This window comes from Cygnus atratus, chromosome 11 (genome assembly GCF_013377495.2).
Source record: "Cygnus atratus isolate AKBS03 ecotype Queensland, Australia chromosome 11, CAtr_DNAZoo_HiC_assembly, whole genome shotgun sequence".
In the NCBI taxonomy this organism is placed as follows: domain Eukaryota; kingdom Metazoa; phylum Chordata; class Aves; order Anseriformes; family Anatidae; genus Cygnus; species Cygnus atratus.
Window position 1 is genome coordinate 17,757,465 of NC_066372.1, and position 22,969 is coordinate 17,780,433.

At 41.1% G+C, this 22,969-nt stretch overlaps 1 protein-coding gene across 3 annotated transcripts in view; it reads right to left on the bottom strand.

The window, feature by feature from the left end:
* Positions 1-89: 89 nt before the first annotated feature.
* The window catches only part of IGF1R (insulin like growth factor 1 receptor), a 180,797-nt gene continuing 157,917 nt past the window's right edge, over positions 90-22,969 (bottom strand). For all 3 annotated transcript variants that reach the window (XM_035554764.1, XM_035554765.2, XM_035554766.2), the window contains 6 exons: positions 22,151-22,380; positions 21,752-21,862; positions 20,593-20,752; positions 18,222-18,351; positions 13,593-13,727; positions 90-7,576 (listed from right to left, as the gene is read on the bottom strand). In XM_035554764.1, coding sequence (XP_035410657.1) covers positions 7,210-7,576; positions 13,593-13,727; positions 18,222-18,351; positions 20,593-20,752; positions 21,752-21,862; positions 22,151-22,380 — 1,133 coding nt within the window. In that variant the 3' untranslated portion in view covers positions 90-7,209. The remainder of the gene's footprint in view (positions 7,577-13,592; positions 13,728-18,221; positions 18,352-20,592; positions 20,753-21,751; positions 21,863-22,150; positions 22,381-22,969) is intronic.

The following is a 22,969-nucleotide window of genomic DNA, read 5'->3' on the forward strand; positions in this document are numbered from 1 at the left end:
CCAAAAGGGCAGAAGAAAAACAGATTTACTTTTTTTTTAAAGCTGTACTTGCTCTGCAATAAGGAACAATAAATTCAGAAAGAGACAAATGCATACAGAATTCTTTTATTTAACTTAAATCATGTAGTACTGAAACTACTAGAAAAAAGCAGAGTAAGAGAAACTAAAGGAGCCTTAGCTTCAGCCATTCAAAATAGACAAAGTTTCTTCTTTTCATAATGTAAAGAATCCCGAGTATATCGCAATAACAGGAATAAATTCTTACAACAGAATATACAAAAACATTTTGAATTTTTTTTTTATCTACTGATTCATTTTAATATAAACACAGGAATTTCTTTAGGAATAATTTATACACAGCAAGTCTTTCTTATGTAATAAATTGGCCATGTTATTGTTTAATTTTCTCTTAAAAAATTTAAACAAGAAAACTTGGAAAATGTTGTATTTGCAACTGCATCCATTCCTTAGCACTTTCTAGTTTTGTTTTTGTCCCAGAGGTAGACAAACTCTGGCCAATCCTTTCATCTCAAACCTCACTGGTTTAGAAAACAGAAGAGCTGATTTTAAACAATATCTAAATCATCGTAACACTTCAGAAATGCAGTTAGTCTAATTTCAGGGGGGGAAAGGGATCTTCAGTATTCTTAAATAAAAATAAATAGGGACCCTGCTTTGCCTCTTTCAACAAAGCTTCAAATGGTACTCAGTATCTTTAGAGGCTGCATACAAACTTTTAGAATGATAAGACCTCTGCAAATAGTTCTTCAACAGTAATTACAAAACTGTCTTCCCTCTTTCTCTTATGCAGTCGTATCCTTCAAACCACCTGGCAACCATAAAGCAGGTACTGAACAGCACAAGTGAGACTGCGTAGCAGCAAAACCCGTTCTGTTTCCCCAACCAGTGAGGTTCGTGTAGTCCGTTAAGTTAACTGCATTAGACAGTAAAGTGAAATGACCAGTTAAGATGATCCCACCCCAACCAGAGGGCTCTGGAAGACCAGGATACTGAAGATACAGAACATTTCCCCAACTTCTTTATTCATTTGCTATATACTGGGACACAAAGCTTGGGTGGGTAAGGGGAGGGGGATGAGCCATGAATTGGACAAGTTAGCAATCCTTTTTGGCATATTGTAAAGCTAGCTAGTAAACTGGTACCATCAAAAAAAAAAACTGATCACATACAGACACACCCACACAGACACAGAAAAGTGCCCTTAAATTATATTTTAGGCATTAATAAACTACAAACATTTTATAAAATTATTCTATGTACTTACAAAACGCAATGAAACATTTAATTAGTTCTTGTAAACCAGATCTTCGTCAACTGACTACCCGTAATCTACTGGACTTAAAGCCCTATTGAAAATGCTAATGGATTACTAATCAACGTAACGCATACAAAAAAAGATGGACGCACACACGCACGCTCGCATACAACCTAGTGATAGTCTTAAGGTACTTGCAAAACAGACCAAGTGTAGGTTGAGACTGATTCATACAGATCGATAATAAAAACCGTCAAACTCCCATTAATGAGTTTACTACTTCAGCTGGAAAGTCAAAAGGTTTATTTACAAGTACCAATGATCAGAATCTGAGCTCTGCTGCTGTCCCACACACCAAGCTCAGGAAACAACTTCAAACTTCTGCCAAGCCCTGTGTCTTTGTAAATATCCATTTCCATATCCTTTGTTTTCATACGTCTCCATACAAATACTTCTCAATTCTGATTTACCTGGCTGCACTCAGTATCGGAGGCTGCTTTTCGCCTCTGAGCAACCAGTTCTCTGAACTGAGGCATCCTTTGAAGCCCTCCTGCCTATTTGCAGTTCTGTATCTTCAGCACCCCTGGCCACTGTGTTTTTTCTACACATCATTCTTAAAGTCTTGTCTGCACAACTACTCATGGGTTAAGTTGCAATATCTGGCTTTTATCACTGGTTAGTAAGGAGTGGATCCCTTGCACCTTCCTCCACTGTTGTTTAGCCCAGTGATTAAACACGCTGTTGACAAAATAAGAACAGGAAACAAGTGTTGTACTAATGGAATGAACAGGGTTTAAATATATATATCTATATTATAGATATACATATGCAGATATCTATATGCATATATAGATATATATGTATGGAGTTATACCAACAACAGGAGTGTCGTTAACTTAGACTCAGATTGTACTGAACACCCCTCGGCAGTTCCCAGAGGACCTGAGAGCAGTTCCATCTGGTGACCAGTCGTCCTGGGCAAACCGGGCTTCACTTGTTTCTAACGACCAACAGGAGCATCAGTGCGAGCATCCCTGGAATCATACATCACTTAGAACCAGCTTTACAGAGCAGAGGCATCGTGCTGAGAAAGACTTGGCGAACACAGGCTGGCCTCAAACTTCCCATCACACTTGGCTTCTGCGTCTACTTTATCGCTCCCCTGAAAGCGCATCTCAGTACCGAGCAGCTGACACTTCTGTGTTTACATAGGAGCCACCTTCCTTCGCAACCAAACCACCTTCTGTGCCACTGCGAAGCTTTGCAATGCCAGTCAGGTGAGAACAACGGCCCGAGTGCTGAATCAAAGCCTTCCCCATAGCAATGACGATTTGTTAGCCTACTGCAATTAGAACATCTTGGTACCATTTGTCAAAATGCTGGTTTTCAGGGCTGGGTGGGCTTTTGCTTTTAATTTATAAACAAATTGGATTACTTTAACTTTATTCAAATATAGCTCAAGTTCTAAATAAATTTTCCATACCAGACAAGCCAGTGGTCTCAGGGAAGAACAACATTACAAACCATATTATGACTCTATCAAGCCAACATTAATTCTCAGTTGTTCACATGCATAAACAACTTGATTTACTGTCCAAGGGAAGTCTGCATGAAAAACCCATGTGAATAAAGCTATTCAAAATGCACAAAACACAACAAAAAAAGCTATGGAAACAAACAGAACAAAAAAGTAATTAAGCTTGAATTGCAAACAGAACACAATGGTATCATGAAGGTGGTTTGGTCCAGGAGAGCTGACTGTCATCACACATGCGTACTTTTAGTCCCACGACTGTCTTCTATTGAAGTGCTTTTTGAAATGTTTATCATGATGGGTGCTACGTCATTAGTGTTTCTTCCTAATGCATTTTTAAACCACCTACATAAAATTATAAAAACCAGTAACTTGGACAGTTTTAACAAAACCCTCCTAGCCAGCTGAAAGATCTGAGGATCTCCAGTTGTGGTAATTAATATGTGCAAGAGAGGGGAATAGTCACTACACCAAAAGGTCACAAGAAGCTCAAAAAAAGGAGGAAAACAAAAACAGCATAGTAAAAAATTATTATTTTTTTTCCGGGTTTGGGAAATGCTCCCTCCAAAGACAAACCCTGTAGTATTTAACCACAGGACTGTATACTCAAGAGGCCATGTACAACTCCAAGTAGCCAAGCACCACATTATTCAGATACCACAACCAACACCTGCACGAACAGCTGCCAGAGCTGGAAAAAGAGAAACATTATACATCATGTTGATAGCAAGCTCGTGTTAGTCCTGTGTGCCTGTAAACCAGTTACACGCTGTCAGAGGGCAGTTAAAATTTGATGGCTGGTCCATCAGAATCCACAGTTACGAAGCATATAAATGGGGGATGAAAAGGGAACTGAAGTTTTACTGGCACATTAAAAAAAAAAAAAATCAATTCAATGTTAGTTTTGAAGAAAAAAGAAAAAAAAATCAGTGCTTTCATTAAACAGAAGCAGCAAAGATCCAAAGCTGTAAACTTGATGTAGTAATATCATCAGGCAGCCCAGGGCAGGTTTTTTCACTGTTTTGGTCAAAAATAAAAGAAAAAAAAAAAGCAATGCTTGCTGTATGAGCCAAATGAATGCAGATTCAACCAAGTATCTCCTTGGTGCTTGTGGTATCTGAGGAAAAATTGGCAGGAATGACTTAAGACAAATAGAAAGTCCATTCCTTTATTCTAGAAACTCTTCTGGACCTGCAAACATTGTAAACAAATCATTTCTATAACAAATTTGATCAAATATTCATAATTTAAAGTTCTTATATCAGGTCACCTATTTGTCCACTCATCTAAACATGCCGTGACAACACATTAAAAAGCCTTTGTGTTTCCTTAGAATAACCGTAAGTCAGCCACCTCTTGGTTTTCTCCTCGCAGTAACAAATTGGGACCAAAAAGGCAAAGCTCCTTGGAATTGAGGCAAATATTCTGAAGTGACCCTTTGTGATGAGCAGTGACTGTTCCCCTCCAGAACCTAGAGCATGTGGTTTATGGAGTGAGAGGTTACCAGTATCAACGGCATTTATTGGCTGCTGAGAAATGTGAGATGTATTTTTTTTATATACACACATATAAAAAAATAAGAGTGAGGTAGATAAATGTTTGAAAAAAATCAAAAACTGTCCCCCTGTCATACTCAAAAACCCTTATCTCAGTATTTAAATTTATTATGGGGCATCTCTACAGTGATTTAAACTGATATCACAAAAATAAATAAAAAGTCCTACATAGAATACCTTCTTAATTAACTTTTTTGTCTTTTTCATTTTTAAAAGGGAAAAATAACTATGGGACAGAGGCAAGAGAAGATAATGGGACCTAAACTACACAAGCAAAAAGCACTACAAACTTTTTAAAATCTCCAGTCAAAACTAGCAATCAGTATATTTTAATTCTTTGTTCTTACTCAAAAGATTTAAACATTTCCATCCCAGAACCACCTCTTCACTGCCATCATTTGGTTGGATCAGTGCTAAACAAAGGCTTAGATGCTGTAACTAAGATGAGCAACTGGTACGACTCCTTGGTTAAAGACTTGATGATTGCCCCCTCCTTCCCTTTTCACCAAGGCTTCTGCAACTGAACAAACAAGCTTACTCATTTTCTTTTGTTCTGAGGTTTGGTCTATGATTTAAGCAACAGGCTTGGACTTGTACAGGTTTCCATAGCTGCCAACACGTAGCTGTTTGCTAGCCGAGCCACTGGCCTCAGCTATGTGCTTCCACCCTGCCCCATGGAAATGGCATGCTGTTTTGTTTCGTTATTTTGTTTTGACCAGGGGTGCAAAGTGCAGCCCAAGGCGTCCTCCACGAGGGCTTCCTCAGCAGGAAGGCGAAGAGCTGGGCCAGGTCTTTAATGGCCACCCTAAGAACGCATGGCACCGCCAGCTGCAATTGGTACAGCTCTCGCTCGTGGGGTGGAAGAGTTAAAAGAGTCATTTTAAAAATCAGTGACCCAAAAGCCTGGTGTCTGCTGTTGTACCCAACAAATAAAAAAGGTGTGTGTCTGTCTGTCTGTGTGGGGAGTGTGTGTGGGGATGGGTGGGTGGATGTGTGCCACGACCAAAACAAGCAGGGAGGGAAGGAGGGGGAGGACCCTTGTACAACAATGAATAGAAACACTGAACAAGAATGTACTAAATATTTAACCTTTTTTCTGACCTGAGTTTGTATCATGCCTTGCACTGTAACAGACTCGCATGCTGTCTGGGCAGAGGTTAGTGGGAAGGAAGGAAAACCGGGTTTTAAAAACACCACACCGCTGCCAGAGTGTTTCCACGCAGGGTGTCCCTTCTTCCTCCATGTCCTCCTCAAAAGCCCTGTAACCCACACAGCCAAGATGTTGTAAAACAACTAATGGGAAAAAAAAAAAGAGGAAATGTATTTATAAAAAGGCATTAAACAGTTCATGGCAAATCATATGAAAGGTATCAGTTACTGGGAAGGAAGAAGTAAAAGTTACACACTATAGTACAAAGCATAAGAAAATCTGTTGAAGTGGGAAGGAAGGGAAGGGAAGGAGGGCAGACCTGAAGGTTTTCATAGATTAAATCCACAAAGATAAAGAACAAAAAAAATAGCAGCTTTTTTCTGTACAGACATATAGATGAGTATCTGAACCGTAAAAAAGTTATAAAAGTGACACAAAAGACAATGTGTATGCAAATGATCCATGGTCTAACATAGAACTGCAAGACCCTTCGAGAAGTCTTAATAATAAAGAGAAAAGGTCAACAAAGCATTATATACTTGAATCCGGTTACTGCTTTTTTTTGTCTTCTCCAATTTTTGTTTTATAGGTGTTTTTTCCTTGCAAGCCTGTGAAGGAAGGCAGGCTGCAACGATGGAGATCTCTGCCGGTTTTTTCATGTTTTTCATGTTTCATTTTTGGCGTGCAGTTGAATTTTTTTGTACAAAATGCACACGTTTGTTTAGCTCACCACTGCCAGTTTTGTCCAGAATTCATAGGGATGGGGACAGGAGTGGAGAGAGGGCTGTTTCTTTACCCCATCCCTTTTATCTTCTCCATCGTAAGAAAAAAATCACATTTTGTCCAGTTTTGAAAAAAGGTCTAGACAATTTGATTTTTGTTTTTATTTTAAATACCAGTGTATGATTGAATAGAATTTATTGGTCAGGATCTCCTTTAAACAGAGCAGTTGATTACTGTGCTCCTTCCATGCCTACAAAAAAAACAAAAACAAAAAACAGAGTTCAGTTTTTTGGCAAAATTTGGCAGCGTTGAAAATGGTAACAACCTTGGACGAATGATGGCCCTTTTTTATTCTTTTACGTGTTCCTAAAAAGATTAAAGAGCAACATTAAAAATCCAGTCTTTTTAAATTTTTTTTGTATTTTTTGTGTGTGTTTTTGTTATTTTTTTGTTTCTTTTTTTTTTTGTATGTGTTTTTTTGTTTTGTTTTTTTGTTTTTTAATAAAGACCTACAGTGTTAGGCAGGTGCTTGCAAAGGTACTGGGGAGCCACCTGGCCTGCGATATCTTTGATCTGATAAAAGTGCTGTACGGTTGAACTTGCACGCAGATATGTTTCCCATTATGAAGCAAAGACAGAGACAGAAAGAAAGAGAGAGAAGAAAGAGAGAGAGAGACATCAGATCTCAAGTTTTCTGTTGCTATTAAGTGTTAACATTAGAGTTTTAAAAGGCCAACTGTGTGCCCCATGAATGGAGTCCTTTACTGAAACAAACATCTGCTTGCATATTGAAAAAAGAAAAAACGATAACTTGTTTACTGAAAAAAGGGTTCTCCCAAGTGCAGCTATGGCAGTTCTGAAGATCCACTGAGGTACAGTAGGCTTTGAATATATTGTAATTTTCTTTCTTTCTTCCCCCAATACATGTGTTTTTTTCTGTTTTGTTTCTGTGAGATTCTGGTTCTAAGGATCAGCAGGCCGAAGACTGGGGCAACGGTAAGGCCCTCTCATTCTTGCGTCCCCCGTTCATGTGTGCGTACGGCTGTCTCTCCTCGAAGCTGGCCCGAAGGACCACCACGCCTGGGCCGTTCTCGGCTTTGTGTCCTGAGTGCTTGTCAGTGGGTTGGAGGGTGGAGGAGGGATCTAAAGGAATGCTCTCCATGTTTTCAGTCTCCAGGTCAAGCTCCTCTGTATCCGGAGGCTTGTTCTCTTCACTGTAGAAGAAGGAGACCTCTTTGAATGCTGGATCCAGCTCGTCTTTAATGCTCCCGATTATTTCCAGGAAGGAGGGCCTCATTTTCGGATTGTACTGCCAGCACATGCGCATCAGTTCAAACCTGGACAGGAAACACAGAGCAAAACCATTTACTGAGGTGTTTTACGAGCCCTGACTGGAGAGCAACCAGCCGTGACTGAACGAGACCATGCGTTCAGGAAATCAGTCGGTTCTGATGGAAGATGAAGTGACAGAAGTTTTACAGGCCGAGATCCCTGTGACACGTGTTGACCTTTCTGAGCACTGATTTACTTCTCCAGCTCCTATATAAACCATCTCAACTCCCTTCCACACACACTTGCCTATAAAGCCATCTTGTGGATAGCTGGTATCCAGAAGCATTGCAGATGTTCATCCCAATTTGGTATTTCCCCGGTTTTCCTCTAAAATATCCTGTACTTACCCAATCGTACAGCAAATTGATAGCACCTCTCAGAGCATCTTTTTCAAAGAACCAGTCCCTACTCTATCAACACTGTCTTGAAAAGAAATTAAAATAGAAAATACACTATGTTAAAAAGTCCCTTTTTCCTGAAAGAAGAAAATAACATTAAAATTAGTTGTAATACCCAAAAGGCATTTATTTACAAATCTCAACAACATTCTCTAATCTTTTATTTTAAAATTACGTTGTTTTCATTTATGGCCAGGGATGCATAATATTTTATGGAGTGTGAGATCATCTGTTTAAGCACATCCACGATTAGATCTGTACAATGTCCCATGCTGGTAAAACCAAACCACAAAACGAAATAGTAATACGTTCATAATGAAAACAGCATTTTCATGACACAGCAGAATTGGATATTCCTGAGATCGCCCTGAGCTTTAAACGCAACACCAAGAAAGGATTTCGCAGTGTGAAGGTGGAATAGGGATGCCTTCTGTCAACACAGCACAAGATGGCAAATTTCAATATGAAAAGGAAGATTTGAGTCCTCCCTCTGTGTGCACAGCACTCAGAGAAGCTTGCTGTGTGTAGGATGTCACCGCTGGCCCCAGCTACTGCTTTCAGTGGTGGAATAAGAATGTATCTGGAGGGAATGAGAAAAATCTTTCATTTCAAGTAACACACTAGAGAATACTTCACGTTTCTGCCTTACCTCCCAGCCATGCGATCTGCAGTCCCAGTAAGACCCCATCTCTAGCCAGCAGCCAAGCCGGGGCACCTGGTGCCCACCTCTGCCAGCCCTCCTGTGCAAGGTGAGCCAAGTCAGCTGAACTTCTAGATTTTGCAGAACACCACCATTTTCCTAACTTCCACAGATGTTCAGAAAGTAAGCAAGGCATTCCATTTTTTCACTTTAATCAGCTCGCACTGTCTTATGCCATGGCAGCAGCTTACTAGATCTCCGCACTAGTGTGTGCAATTTTTATTTTTTTAATTAGAAAAAACACTTTTTTTTTTTGATAGCACCTAAGCCCTTCATAGACTAAGGTCCTAATTTCTCCAGGGTCCCTGCACTAGAACAAACCTTGCAACACGACTGTCACCATGCTGGAAAGCCCTGGGCTCTGACGCCTGTTGCTGTGCACCGATGCACACAGCAGGGCTTGGAGAGCCTGGGAACCCTGGCCTGAAACAAACCAAAACAAGGAAATCCCCTCCCCCAGAAACTTGCTCCTGGGGAAATTCTGTTCCATTTCCTCATCGGGTGCATTGTGTTCTCAGCTGACACGGACCAGCACAGAGATGGAAAGCTGCTGTGACTGGGATGCAAGCACTGCTGAAAGCGCTTCACCAAAATAAAAGCAATCTTAACTCAAGCATTTGAAGTCACAAATATTTCTTTTAGTGCTTGGCTGGCACAGCTTTGCGTGAACAGAAGCCAGCCACCTGAGCACGGCCTTGTGACACCCAAAAAGAAGCTGGGAGAACCCGTCTGTGCTGTGAGAAGTGCCCCGGTCCTCAAAGCCGCATTGTAGCAGGCACGTAGACACACCAACAGTGCTCAGCTCGTGCTTGGTTTGGAGCCTTCAGGAGTCTTTCGTAGCAAAAGTGAAGCCAAACTATAAAACTGTATTATACCCTCACCCACAAACAAGAAGGAAAGCTTGAGACATAAATATATAAAATCCATTTCTGTTACTTCACTGCTGTTTCCTTTCCAGCTGACTGCTGCGTCCCTGAATAGAAGCCTCGGCTGGAGCCAAGAACACTGGATATTCGCTGGCACCGCGCCCTGAGGCCTAAGGGCAATGCTAAGGAGATACCACAAGCAGTGGAGTAATGCATGTGACATCAGCACAAACAAGGACATGTGATGTTTCTTTTAAGCCATTCCAGATTTAAAAACCCTACAGAGTTCCCATAAAAGGATTTTTTTTTTCCCTTACTAACTCTGTGGGCTTGAAGACCTTGTTTACATTATCTTAAACAACAAAAACAAAATTAAACTAAACAAAAACACCAAAAAAAAAACAACAACACGTTCCAGCAGACAATGGAAGAATTTACAGGCTGCTAATACAATCTGAGTTCTATAAAGTGTGTTTCTGGCTGGTGGCAAGTGAGCCCAAGGAAGTTGCAGGCTTTATCACGTGCAGGGAGATAACCAGTGCTGCTCTAATGCACTCAAGGAATGCTGCAGAAACTGAGCTCCTTTTTTCACTGAGACATTACAAAACGAAAATGGAAGACTACTGTGTCAGTTGCATTCCATTTGAGCATGCACTTGTGGCTTGATTTGATGGAGAACAGAGAAAGGGCTCCTATTCTGTTGTTGCTGCATGCCAGGATTACCTCTGGATAGCAGACCCTGGTTTCAAACCAAGCGAGCGCCAGGAACAAAGGAAAAATCGGCAATACGTAAATAGTCTAGTCAGCTACATGTGGGGGAAGCAATTTTTACTTCAAAACCAGAGTGGAATTCCAGCCTCCACAACTTTTAAAAGCCCCATGGGAGCACACTGTCTGCGAGCTTCAGCTGGAACCTCCTCGCCACGCAGCCATCACCTGATGTAACAATGGCAATACACAAAAACAACCTCATACAGGGGAAGAGGAGAAAAACAGCAAGTCTTCTCCTGGCACCGTCTTATTGAACCATCTGTCTTATTGCATGGTTCTGTCTGTAAAATCATGCAAGCTATGCCAAGAGGGTGTAGCATAAACAGAACTGAGTCTTGTTTCACCCTGTGCAAGAGTAAAAAGTCTCTCGAAATACCGTCCTCTTTGTGCTTGGCCCCTGCACAGTGATTTACCACTTCTGTGAACCACAAGACAGCCGTGCCGTACAATCCACCTTTGCACAAGCAGCCGGGACAGCCAAGCTGTAGAACAGAACCTCTCCAGTTCTTCAAGTGTCCTTGGTCTCTGATCCACCTAACGACTCTGCTACCAGGGGTTAGCAAAGCACAGCCACTAACAAGCATTATTAGCATTGCAGTCTTAGCAGAGACGGAACGGCCAAGACCGCTTGCACCACGTAGCAGTCACGCAGGGGGGGCAATGAGAGGCCCTTACAAGAACTACTGTACGGTGGCTGGAGTGTGCACGGCTGTGTCAACACTCTCATAATCTGCACGGTTAAAAATAGTCGATTTGGTGTCAGTTGCAAAAAGATTCTTCTCTCTATTCTCATCTCTGCTTCCCCACAGCAGTCTACCTACTCCACCTGTTCTGGAGATTTTGATATGTCAGTGTATTCCCCTCTCTCTTCAGAAAGGTAAGTTTGTCTTTGCATTAGATACCATCTGCCCATGATTACAATTTAGTTGTTTGCATGTCAAGCTAATTTAAATAAAAGTACCTCTGCATTTGTATCCTACCACATGAGATTTATGAGTGCAGTTCCTAGCTCCACTTCTTGCTTGCCACTTATGCTATACTGAGCACAATAAACACACAGACTTTCCTGCAGCAGGCAGACTTGGCTTTCTGGGCATCTCAGGTTAATATTGTGAGTTAATATCAAAGTATCACAGACCAGTCAGTCTCCAGCACTGAGAACACACACTATCTGAAAAAAAAAAAAAGACCTTTCACTGGCACAGACATGCTAAGAAACTTGTCTTTAAACAGAATCTTTTTAGCAACCTCCAGAAAAATGGACCCCTTCGTTTACAAAAGGCTTTGTAAAGCACTAGTAAAAAGTAGTTGCCTGAAACAAGATGTGAACGTACTGTAAAATCCAAATGCAATTTCAGGGCTCTTTGCAACTGTGTTATGAGCACCTTTCAATAGATTCAGTAATATTCTTGTTATGTCCTACAGTGAGGAGCAGGTTACCAGACAGCTGGAGAGGGGAGAAGGAACTCTGCCTACAGAGCAGGTCTCTGCCTGCCAGCAGCAACATGTGTGAGGTTCAAGACTGGCACCAGCTCTCACGCTGCTGAGCACTGCACGGCATCTTTACAGCATCTTGGGCCAACAGGATGGACCATGGGAAAAGAAAGCACTACGATCATGTAAAGTATGTTCCTTGAATGCCAAACGCATGTGCGTGGAGCAAAGGTAAAGATCATTCTTGGAGCTCCCTAATGCTATTCCTACAGCAGCCTATTTGAATTTCAGCAGACTTGGGTGTCTGTCCTAATATGAAGGCAAAACAAGCTGAAAGGGAGCTAAAGCAAGTCACAGTAGGCTTCTAGGTCAATTCTTTTTTTTTTTTTTCCTGCATTTGGACAAAGTCAGGATATTTTTTTTTACAATTGTATTAACAAAAGAGAGACATCACTAAACTGGATAGTTGAACCCTAGTTCTTGTTCTGATGGAGAGAAGCAGCTAAAATCCAAGGCAGATATTTTCATTCTGCCCTTCTGCAATGTCAGACTAAAGTTTTGGTGGCCATTAAATAATATGTGAACAGCTTCTTTATTTAAAATGAAGGCTTTTGCTGTTCTACACTAGTGCAAAGATTCATTCTGTCACACATTCACCAAATTCTCCCCGTTTTCAAGCCAGTTACCCCCAAAGTGGACTCATCCTGTAGTAACACCCAGCAAGCACAGGATTATCTTGGAGGAGGAGGAAGGAGAACGGGCCGAGCAGGCTGCAGCAGGAGCTCCTTGCTGAGAGCTAACTGTGACTCCCCTCCCTTCCCCCTGTTCATACCACACATGCCCCAGGTTAATGGGGAATTTCTAATGCTGAATCTCTTGCCAAGTTTGTTCTCACTGTAGAGCTAGTTTTTCCGTACTGGCTCGGGGAGCAGACCAGCTTTACCCAGCCCCCTTCCCGCACCCTGTTCTTTCCCCCTTTTCTGCCTGCTTCTCCCCCTCCTCCATTACACAGCTCTGACCATGTTAAACAATCTCCAGTCAGTCCAACTGCCAGAAATTCTCCACAGCATCGTGGAAGGGAAAGAATGTGAAATTGAGGAATCACATGGCACTACACCTCCCCCTGAATATACCACCCACCCACCTCAAACAACAAAACAACACTGCCTGTCATCTGAAACCAAAGCCAGCGGTCCAGCCAAAAAAGCTCTTTTCCTAAGAATCCCAAGCAGCTGAGGCCCTTAAGTGATTGTATCCCTTCTGTGGGCCTCCAACAAATTTCAATAACTGCAAGACACAGTATTTCCTTCCCAAAAGCCAGTTTGGGAAGTATATCAAAGTAATAAAGTCTGAACAACTGAAACTGCTGTACACAAAAGCCAGCAGAAGTATTTCAACAATGTAAAGCTAAAAACCGAAGCCTGCTGCACTGCACACTCCTCTGCTGTAAGGCTTTGTACTGGTTCTAGGGGTAGACAAAGGTTTTTCTGCGTGCCTCTTTCTCTGCTTACAGGGAAGGAAACTGTTAGCAGGGGAGATTTGTTTATCTACATGCAATGAACACTATGACTGAAATAGCAGATCCAAAGCTGCTTCAAACAAAGGAACGACGGATTCGTTTATCTGTATGCTGAACTGAAAAGTTGAATTCCACAGAGTTGATGCACGGTATACTTCAGCTTATCCTAAGCTCTTTTTTTTCTCTTAATACTCAACAACCTTACTTGAAGCAGAAGAGACAAGAAGAGACACATCCGAATAGCCCCTCTCGTAGGTGGGGCAGAAGCAGACATTGAAGGGATCACGAAGAATAAACTGTGGACTGAGAACAGAGATAACTGCCGACACTTACAGCATATCGGGACAATTGTCCGGTTTTTCCAGCAGACCTCCTTCCATCACAAAGCGGAGCACTTGTTCATTGGTCATGCCTTGGTACGGCTGCTCTGCTAACGTTGCGATCTCCCAAAGTACAACACCAAAAGACCTGGAAAACAAATCAGAACTTTAGAAAGCCAAGCAATCTTCACAAAGATATTTCTGTTAAATGACACCGAACAGAGAGGTGTCCACGGGTTTTCTTTTACAGAAAAAATCCAGTTGCTGAAGAGTATGCAGCTACGGTGATATGCATATGACCTAACATCAGAGACTGTTCACATTAAACACCTCTCATCGATGGAGAGAAACAGGGTCCCAATTCTGAATGCTCTTCAGAATGGCCTCTCTCTACTGACTCTGGAAGTAAAGACCAGGAATGCTACATCTCTGTTTCTCACAACATAATCTACAAGTCAGAGCTGGTCATGATCACGATCATTCCGTGGTCCAACAGTGACCTATACTGAACAAGCACAGGCAAGCAATCAGTTAAAAAAAAGCCACCACAGCCTTGCATTGACCAGAAGCTTCCTAATTCAGAGGAGATTTAAGCTTGGAGCTTGCCTGGAGAAATCTGCTTAAACCTCATTTCCCTTTCCCACAGCCTTGTTCAGACTTAAGGTACCTCGGGAGGTGGGAAGAACGCTGGAGAGGGGAAAAGGAAGGATGCAGGGATGGGAAGAAGGGGAGGGAGGGAGACTGTCCTACCAACCTTCTAAGCAGATTGAGAAGTAGCAGAGGCTGGTTGTTTAAAGAGAGCTCAACAAGCCCCCCATGGTGATAGCAAGAAAAAAAAAAAACACCATACATTTAAAAAACTAAACCCCAAATCTTCATGTAACATCTCTCTCAGGTACTCCTGACAGCAGCTGAGAAGGCAATAGCGCAGAGCTCTAAGCTTTCATTCCAGTGCAAGCTGCTTTTCATCAGAAATACTTGAGTCACACAAATCTGATTTAAAAGCTGCATTTTTCCCTACCACTCCAGCCAGCTGAGAGCTAGACAGCAAATGCACACCACCACACCTGTGTATCTCATCTGCCTCACCACTAAAAGCAAACAAACCAAACAACCTCCATCCCCCAGGCACAAAAACACTCTGAGTAATACTTTCCATCTATCACTCTGCTCTGGTTTCTTCCACATTCTGAGTCAAAGGTGCAAAGTAAGGATCAAGGCATTTAACATACAGGAGCAAGCAATGAAAGCAATTTGTGAAAAAGATGTAGAAGTGGTGCAAATGTTCTTCAGCTTCTTGCACAAAGACCCTACTTTGCTGCTTCAGCAATAAAACATTGAAGCCCCAACGAGAAACCCAGTTACTCCTTTTGCAACATGTATGCAACCATCATCTTGAAACAGAGCTCCTCGCTCTTTCCAAGTAACTACAAAGGACAGCAGGATTGAAAGAAGAAGCTGGTCTAATAATAGGAATTGATTACTCATGAATAAAAATAAGCATAGTTATATAATTGGATAGTTCGGATGCAAGTATTGACACTTTCTAAAAATATTTCAATTTAAAATTAATTTATTGAGCAGACAGCTCCAATTGTCTGCCCTCATTGACCAGTCATCTACTCTTAGAGCTGGTGCGAACGAAAACCTAGATGCTATCTTGCCTTCTGTGGCTGAAGTGCTGAGTCAAGTTCAGAAACAGAAATGTAGTTTCAATACGGTACTGTTGTGAAACCAGGAGCCCGGTATTATTAGCTGGTTATGGCAGAGTGGTTTTTATCCTTCAGTTCTCCACTGTCTCTGAAAAGGCTCGCAGCTGAAGCCAGAAGCCACGAACAGACTTGCGATTGTTTGCCTTTCAGGGGAGGGAGGGACGGAGGGTCAACTCAATGTTTTGGTGCCTCTGAAGCTACTTTGATCACTGCAGGAATAAGGAGAACAAGTTCTGTGCACCTCCTAGTCATATCATAACACATGCACTTATGTTGCTCCTTCAAGGCAAATACTATCTCTGAAAGAATGCAAGATGCTGAAGACTTATTAATGGAAATACACCCTCATCCTGAACAGTATTACTTTCATTTTGAAATGTTCTCCTTCCCTAACTACAACAACAACAGTCTTATCTAATTACCTCATTCTTCAGCCTGAAGAGCAACAGAAGAATGAATTGCTAAAATAAAGCTCCACCCTTAAAACCTCCAGACACTCTTTTGCAGTTTGCCATTTCACCTTACAGCTTATAAATCTTGTACTCTGATCACTTGCACAGTTTTGTCTTTTTGACGTTTTGGCTTCTAAAGCAGATCTCTAAGAACATAGAACCAGATGTCACAATATCCTAGCAAAAAGGACAGAAAAGCATTTTTTTTTTTAAATTCGAGAAAATAAACGGCCCCCAAAACAGCCAAACAACGGTTTCATGAAGTAACTTCAAAACCTGAACTAATACAAGGACTCAGGTGATTCTTCCTAGCATGAAGAAACCTTCAGTGTACAAGAGACTGGTTTCAGAAGTTACTGAGAAGTAAACCAGAATGATCCTCTTAGCCATAAGCTGATCAAGTAACTAGACAATTTCATGACAGTGATAAACTGAGCTCAGATACATTTCAAATTCAGATCCAAATTTCTGCATCTCTAGCTGTGGATACACAGCACATGGTGTCTGTTTAGAACACCTATACATTTGCATGTTCCTCAAGTTTAACCTGCTGTTTTGTACCTCGAAGTAGCATACCTATGTGAACCAAAATTCAGAAAAAAAATCACTTCTAACAACAAGACCACAAACCATCCCAAGGAGAAACTGAAATACTGATAAATACTGACGAGATCTGCAGACCTGTGGTCCAAAAGGCATTTTTTTTTGTCTCTATGCTTTCAAGTAAAAAATTGTCAAATTCAACTCTTTCTTTTGTAAATTTTCCAACCTCATCATTAGTAAGCTACTTCCCTTTATGTGACTTCTGCAGCCTGGCTAAGATATCTTCCTCAGAGAGTCTTGGACTGTCCCATTAATAAACTGCAATATTGTTTTATCAGTCTTGCTTTGGACTAAATGACCGATGGGTGCCACATCTTGTTGACTTTGAAGGGAGAACATGCGCGTTTCCTGCAGCAATTAAAGTATCAATTTAGTACTGATGCTTGATTAAGCACCTCTTTTTTTTGTGTGTGTGTGTGCGCATTTACAATCTGAGTTAGGTTAAAACAATAACGTCACTTAAGAGTTACAGGTTAAAAGATAAGCTTGCATGAACAACAGCCGTACATCAATGAAGGTGAAGACGAGATCTATTACAGTCCTGAAACAAATGCTGGAAGAGATGGCTAGACTTAAAAGTTACTGTTTGGTGGTAATGGGTAGGCTTGCCGGCTCCTCTCTCTAGTTCAGGTTTAAATCTGGGGATTTTTCTAGTGATATATTTCATATTTGTCTGCTTTGTGAAGCCATTACTAGTTCCAGAATTCTTTTACTACAGAGGGAAGGCTGAAAGCATGCCTGCATGGCTCTGTTAGATGAATGGCTGATACAGGGCTTCCCCTTCAACTCAAAGTGGCTATTTTCATTGCCTTCCAAGTTTGAAGATTACGGGGTACATAAATAAGTTATTAGCCACATGCAAAAGATGTAAGTAACATTCTGATGCTTTGCTTTTTCACTTGTTACTTAATTTCTCTTAGGAACCTTTCACTCAAAGCCAATGCTGTGGACTGCAGTCCACTGACTCCTCCAAAATCTTCAAGCTGTGTAAAGAAAATGCAGTTTACTACTAAAATACCATTCCTACTGACTTTTAGGCATTTGGAGGCAATCAGCTGCCAATTCTGTAACAGATCAGCAGTAAAAACATCTTGTTAGGAAGGCAGAGAAACCATAAAAGACGGAGTAGAGCTTTTGCCAGTACATATTCATCTTTTGCCAAGTCCTCCCTATCTTTCTGCAAAAGTTTGGGGGAGGGAGGGTTAGGGAGGGAGAGGGGAATGTTCCAGAGTATTATTTCTACTAAGAAGTTTATTTTGAAATTTCCTGAATGCCTCTATTAATAACTTCACAGATACAACCACTAAGCAATGTGCTTTTAAAGAAAAAACTATTTCTGCATCTTGCGGTATATAAAGCAAGCAAACAAAGCCCCAAATGGAGAAGGATATACACAAGGGAGAACTCCGAAGGAAAAAAATAAAACTGCTAGTGTACACAAACTGTCTGCAGCAAAGTAGAGTTATTTACACAGAAGATTTTGATAGAAAAGCAGGTCAACACTATGAACCTTTCCATATTCTTGGCAACTTTTAATGCTTTTCTTGAAGAAGGGCAATTTGAAAAATGACAACTTGCTCTTCCAGGTGAAGGTAATGTTTTTCACTGCACAAGTGATTTTACAACCCACAGCAGGAAACACGCCACCACCTCCAGCTTTGGAAATCCGTTTAAGACTTTGAGAGCAGAATTTAAACTCACGAGCCCTTGATTTTTGCAATGGAAACAATATAAAGCAGAAGGATTCACAGTGGATAAAGAGAGCTACCTGCGAAGGGACGGGAGAAGCTGTATACTTAGTTAAGTCTATAAAACAAGAGAAGAGGCTAGAAACAGGAGGGGAAAAACAGTTTTTCAAAGCCCCTTTTTTGTTACCAGACATCGGAGTGCGTTGTGAAGACTCCATCTTTCAGTGATTCTGGGGACATCCAGCGGACAGGCAGCAAACCTTTCCCTCCTTTACGGTAATAATCTGTCTCGTAGATATCTCTTGTCATGCCAAAATCTAGAAGGTACAAGTTTTGTGAGCTCATATAATGAAATACTGAACATTTCCCCTTACTACAAGCCACTGTAGCCAGCAGACAATCAGAGTTTGGTGCAAAGAGTCTTCAATCTGTTACCACAGCATTTTGCTTTGCAGAGCCTTTACTTGCCTTCCTAGGGCTGGTTAGCTTCTCTCCCAACGAAACTAATAGATATTTTTACCACTGACTTCAGTGGGTCAGAACTGGATCCAGATCAAGTCTCAATGATTTAAATATATTAGTAAGAAAAGTTCCAGGATTTACGTTCAAGCCTTGCAGTAAAGTAAGTCTTCCGAAGCTCACACCATTCACTAATCTGTTCTCTAAATTCCATGATCATCTTTTCTTTTAGAGTAAGGAGTGCAAAGATGTCCATTAGTACTTATATTGTCCTTAATTAAAGAACCTTACCTTTTGCGGGAAATGATTCTTTTACCCTTTTCCTCTCCCGAAAGTTAATTTTCTTTTCCGATGTAATTTTCTATCTCATATGCTATAGAGGATGAGGCTATTCATTTATGACTAATACAGATCAATATTAAAGCCATACTTCTGGCTATACATGTGTCCTTAGCTGTAAATACGTAAGCATTTGCAAGACCTGTGCCTAACGAGGCCCATCTCCTGTTATTCAGACTCATTCCAGATTTTTTTCTTGTGCTATCAGCTTGACACAATCAAAAATGCTGGGCCTTGGACTAGCCAATTTAAATCAGGAACTATATTTTTAGATACGAACAAAAAGTTAACAGATCACGTGGAATCAAATCTCTTACTAAGATTCAATGCTATCTGCTGACACAGAAGGGCTAGGGTAATATCTGTTTTATCATTTTTTTTCTTGCAAAAATGGAGTGAAAAGTTAACAATTCCTCTAGCCTAAGGGGTCCTCACAGTCATTATAACTCATCTACGGCTTGAGAGACTGACCACTGCTCCTTCTCATTCTAGTGTCTGCTAGGGACACGGCTACCCTCAGTGATTATGACTAAAAGCCCCATTTGTACAACTATCCCACCACTCCCACACACCAGGGTGATTTTACCCCAACAGAATGGAAAACTCTTTTAAAACATACTGCAAATAAGAAACAGATATGCAATGAGCACAGGACAGTGTAACGTAAAGCTCTTCCTTTCAGATCAAAACAGTCTGAGTTGGCATGCTCCAGTCAAAATGTTCCTAAACTGTTTCTACGTGAAGGGATTTTCACTACAGGCACATGAACGAGAGCAGTGCAGCACATTTCATGAAATGCTTTTGGGATAACCATGTACCACGTTAAAGGGAAGAAATGCACCATCTCCAGTTCAAAGAATTAAAAAACATGCTGGATTAGGAGAAGTGGAATGCAAGGGATTCAGGCTGACTTCCCCAAACCTGCAGAAAATGTACAAAATCCCCCAAAGATCTTATTTCCTAATTAACTGACTCAAAATGAAATCATATTTTCTTTCTCCCAAATGACAGGATTACTTACACGAATTATCAAAATAGCTGAGTTAAGCTCAGAGAAAAAGAATTAGTTTCCTAGAGCAGAAGGCTGTTACCATACATACTATTTTAATATGCACAACTCAAAAACAGCCAAAAGCTTAAAATCACTCTCTGGAGAGAAGTATGAAAAAGCTCATCTGACACTATTTTGGAGGGATGGTGAAGGGGGAAAAGAAGTGGTGTTCTAACAGCAGAGCAGAGGAAAAACCATTCTGTTTTCTGGAAAGCAGAACTCCAGTTCAGGCTGGAAAGCATCCAGCTGAAATCAAGCCTTACATTCCACTTTCAAAACAGATATGCTTTAAAATAATCCTACAATTCTTATTCTTGAATCAATAAACAGGAGGTACAATTATTTTTGCGCATTAACAGCAAAGCAAATGACACACCAGTGTTAACCACGCCATCCACCCAGATGTCTGCAGCATCTGCATCTCAAATCACTGCTCCACCAGCTCCTTCTAAGCCCACATGCTACTCTATTTCCTCACTGGAACGACAGCAAGTAGAGGTATTCCAAGAGTTTCAATTCAATGTTGACTGGTCACAGGTCTTAAATCACAGCTAGCCTTCATAAGGCACATATTTCATTCTGCAGAAATTTAAACTACAGCTAAGTTTTAGAAGATCTTAAAAACAGCTTTCAAAAAACTAAAATGCTTTTTAAGACACTGATTTTTCAGGGTGATGTTTTTCATTTCTATGAAAGTCAAAAAGCATACCTCCAATTTTCACCGTGAAATCTTCTGCCACCATGCAGTTTCTCGCAGCAAGATCTCTGTGAACAAACTTGTTGGCGTTGAGGTATGCCATCCCATCAGCAATCTCTCCTGCCATTTGAATCATCTTCTTCAGAGTTGGAGGTGTCTGGCCAGGATTATTCTGAGGAAGATTAAGAAGATCAAACAAGTAAGGGGAAATGAATAAATTGTTTCTATACCAAACTGCAATCTACTTGTTTGTTTTTGTTGTTGTTTTTTGTTTTGTTTCAAATCACACCATCACAATTCAGCCTGACTTGAAACAGGCTAAACAAACTCATGATTATGTAAACTGCAGCACCTGCTTGGTGGGAAAAACTGGCCATATCAAGCTGGTTTACAAACAACTCCTAAATAGCTCTTTTCTAACAGGCCATTCTATTTTAGGGAATACAAGCGAGAAGGACTTTCGTGTAACGATGTTGTACTTTATACCTCAGGAGTTTAAATAGTTTAATCAGCATGGGTATTTTCCACATCCAATCATGCACTCTGCTGCTTTCAAGTTCTCCGTTTATATGGCATACATTCTCTGTTGCACATACCAAATCAGAAATTCTGGATCATGAAACTAATGGCAAAAGAAAACCGTGGGCTCATTTTCTACATAGTCTACTATAATTTCAGTGGCAAGTGTCATCTTTCAGACCCTATAGCATATGGAGCAATTTTAGCTGTTAGACTGATGGCCTACATATTAAAGAATGCATATTAGCAAAGATACTAGACTTTTATCATAAAGGCCTCATTTGTATTTATTTTCCAACAGAGGAAATAGGCAGGATGCACAACATGAAATCATTATCCTAACATGCATGCTTCAACCAGCCAATTTTTCTTCAACATCTTGACAAGAATTAGGTTAGGCAAGAGATTTAATTCCAAACTGGAAAACAGGACTCTGTAACACAAGATGCGGTAGAGCACACTGGGCTATTTGCAGTAACTACCTCATAAAAAAAAAAAAAAAAAGTGTTGCAGATCAGAGAGCAGCATGTTTTGTTCTTAGATCTTAAGGAGAGGGCAAGAAAGGCTAATTGCCTGCTGCTTCCAACATGATGCCTATTTGCTCAGGATGATTCTAACAGAAGGAAAAAACATCCAACAGCTCATGACTCACCTCTGTGTCTGGCCTCAATGATCTCAGATAACTTTTGAGGTCCCCACGTGTCATCAGCTCCATGATAACTAGGGTAGGCTGGCCCTGAGAAACAACACCAAGCAACCGAACCTGCAAGGGGAAAAACAAATGCTCAGCTACAAATACTGCTAACTGAACTGCAGTAATTGTTTATTCATGTTGATATGGAGCCCCCAGCACCCACGACCCTGTGGGAGAGGTCTGGAAGTAGACTCGTTTTCACTCTGACTCCTGTTTAACAACATCCTAATGCTGCAGAACTGAAGCTAGAATCCCAAGTCCCCACTTCAGTCAGCGAAGACGTGCCCCAAGCACTCTCCTGCCAGTAAACCATCACAGCCATGTAAATCACAGCCTTATTACATTTTCATGACTTACCACATGGTGACAATTGAACTCCTTCATTACTGAGGCCTCATTTAAGAATTCTATCCTCTCACGCATGCTTGCAGACTCATTGACAGTTTTGATGGCCACCCTGGTCTCTGGCTCATCCTTCACCACTCCCTTGGCTATCCCCTCATACACCATCCCAAAGGAGCCTTGCCCAAGCTCCCGACACATGGTGATCTTCTCGCGAGGCACCTCCCACTCGTCTGGAACGTACACTGTGGGGACAGACAGAAGAGGCCATCATGTTCCATTTCTGAAAGTGGTGGGATCACTCGTGGCTTTACAATACCAACTGCCCAGAGAAGTTTTATTCTAAGCAACAACAGACGTAACGCTGAGAACTTGCAGGATGCGTGCAAATATTCCGATCTTTCTCATACAGAAATAGGCAGGTGTTTGGCATAGAAATAAATCTTAAAGAAACGAGTAGATGGACTTGAAGGGGCCTCACTATGGTACTAGCGTAAAAGAACAGAAATAAGGAACTTCAATGCACGACACCCAGGTGGCAAGAACCTTCATTCAGTACTTGAGGCTTGAGCTTTTCTCGGTACCATCGGTTTTCTAGTTCTTCCAAGGCAGCATCAAACATACTCGATCATCTGTACCAGTTTAGCGTCCACTGTATTCTCTATTAACCGATTGATTTTATGACTAAAGGGAAAGAGATTCTCTGATCTAATAGGTTCTTTGCATGAAGCTATTCTGCTTACTTGCACACCCACTGCTGCACCAGTAAATGCAGAACTTGCTGCTGCTGCAAGTCTTTGATCTGAGGCAGAAGAGAGACCTCAGAAGGTGACT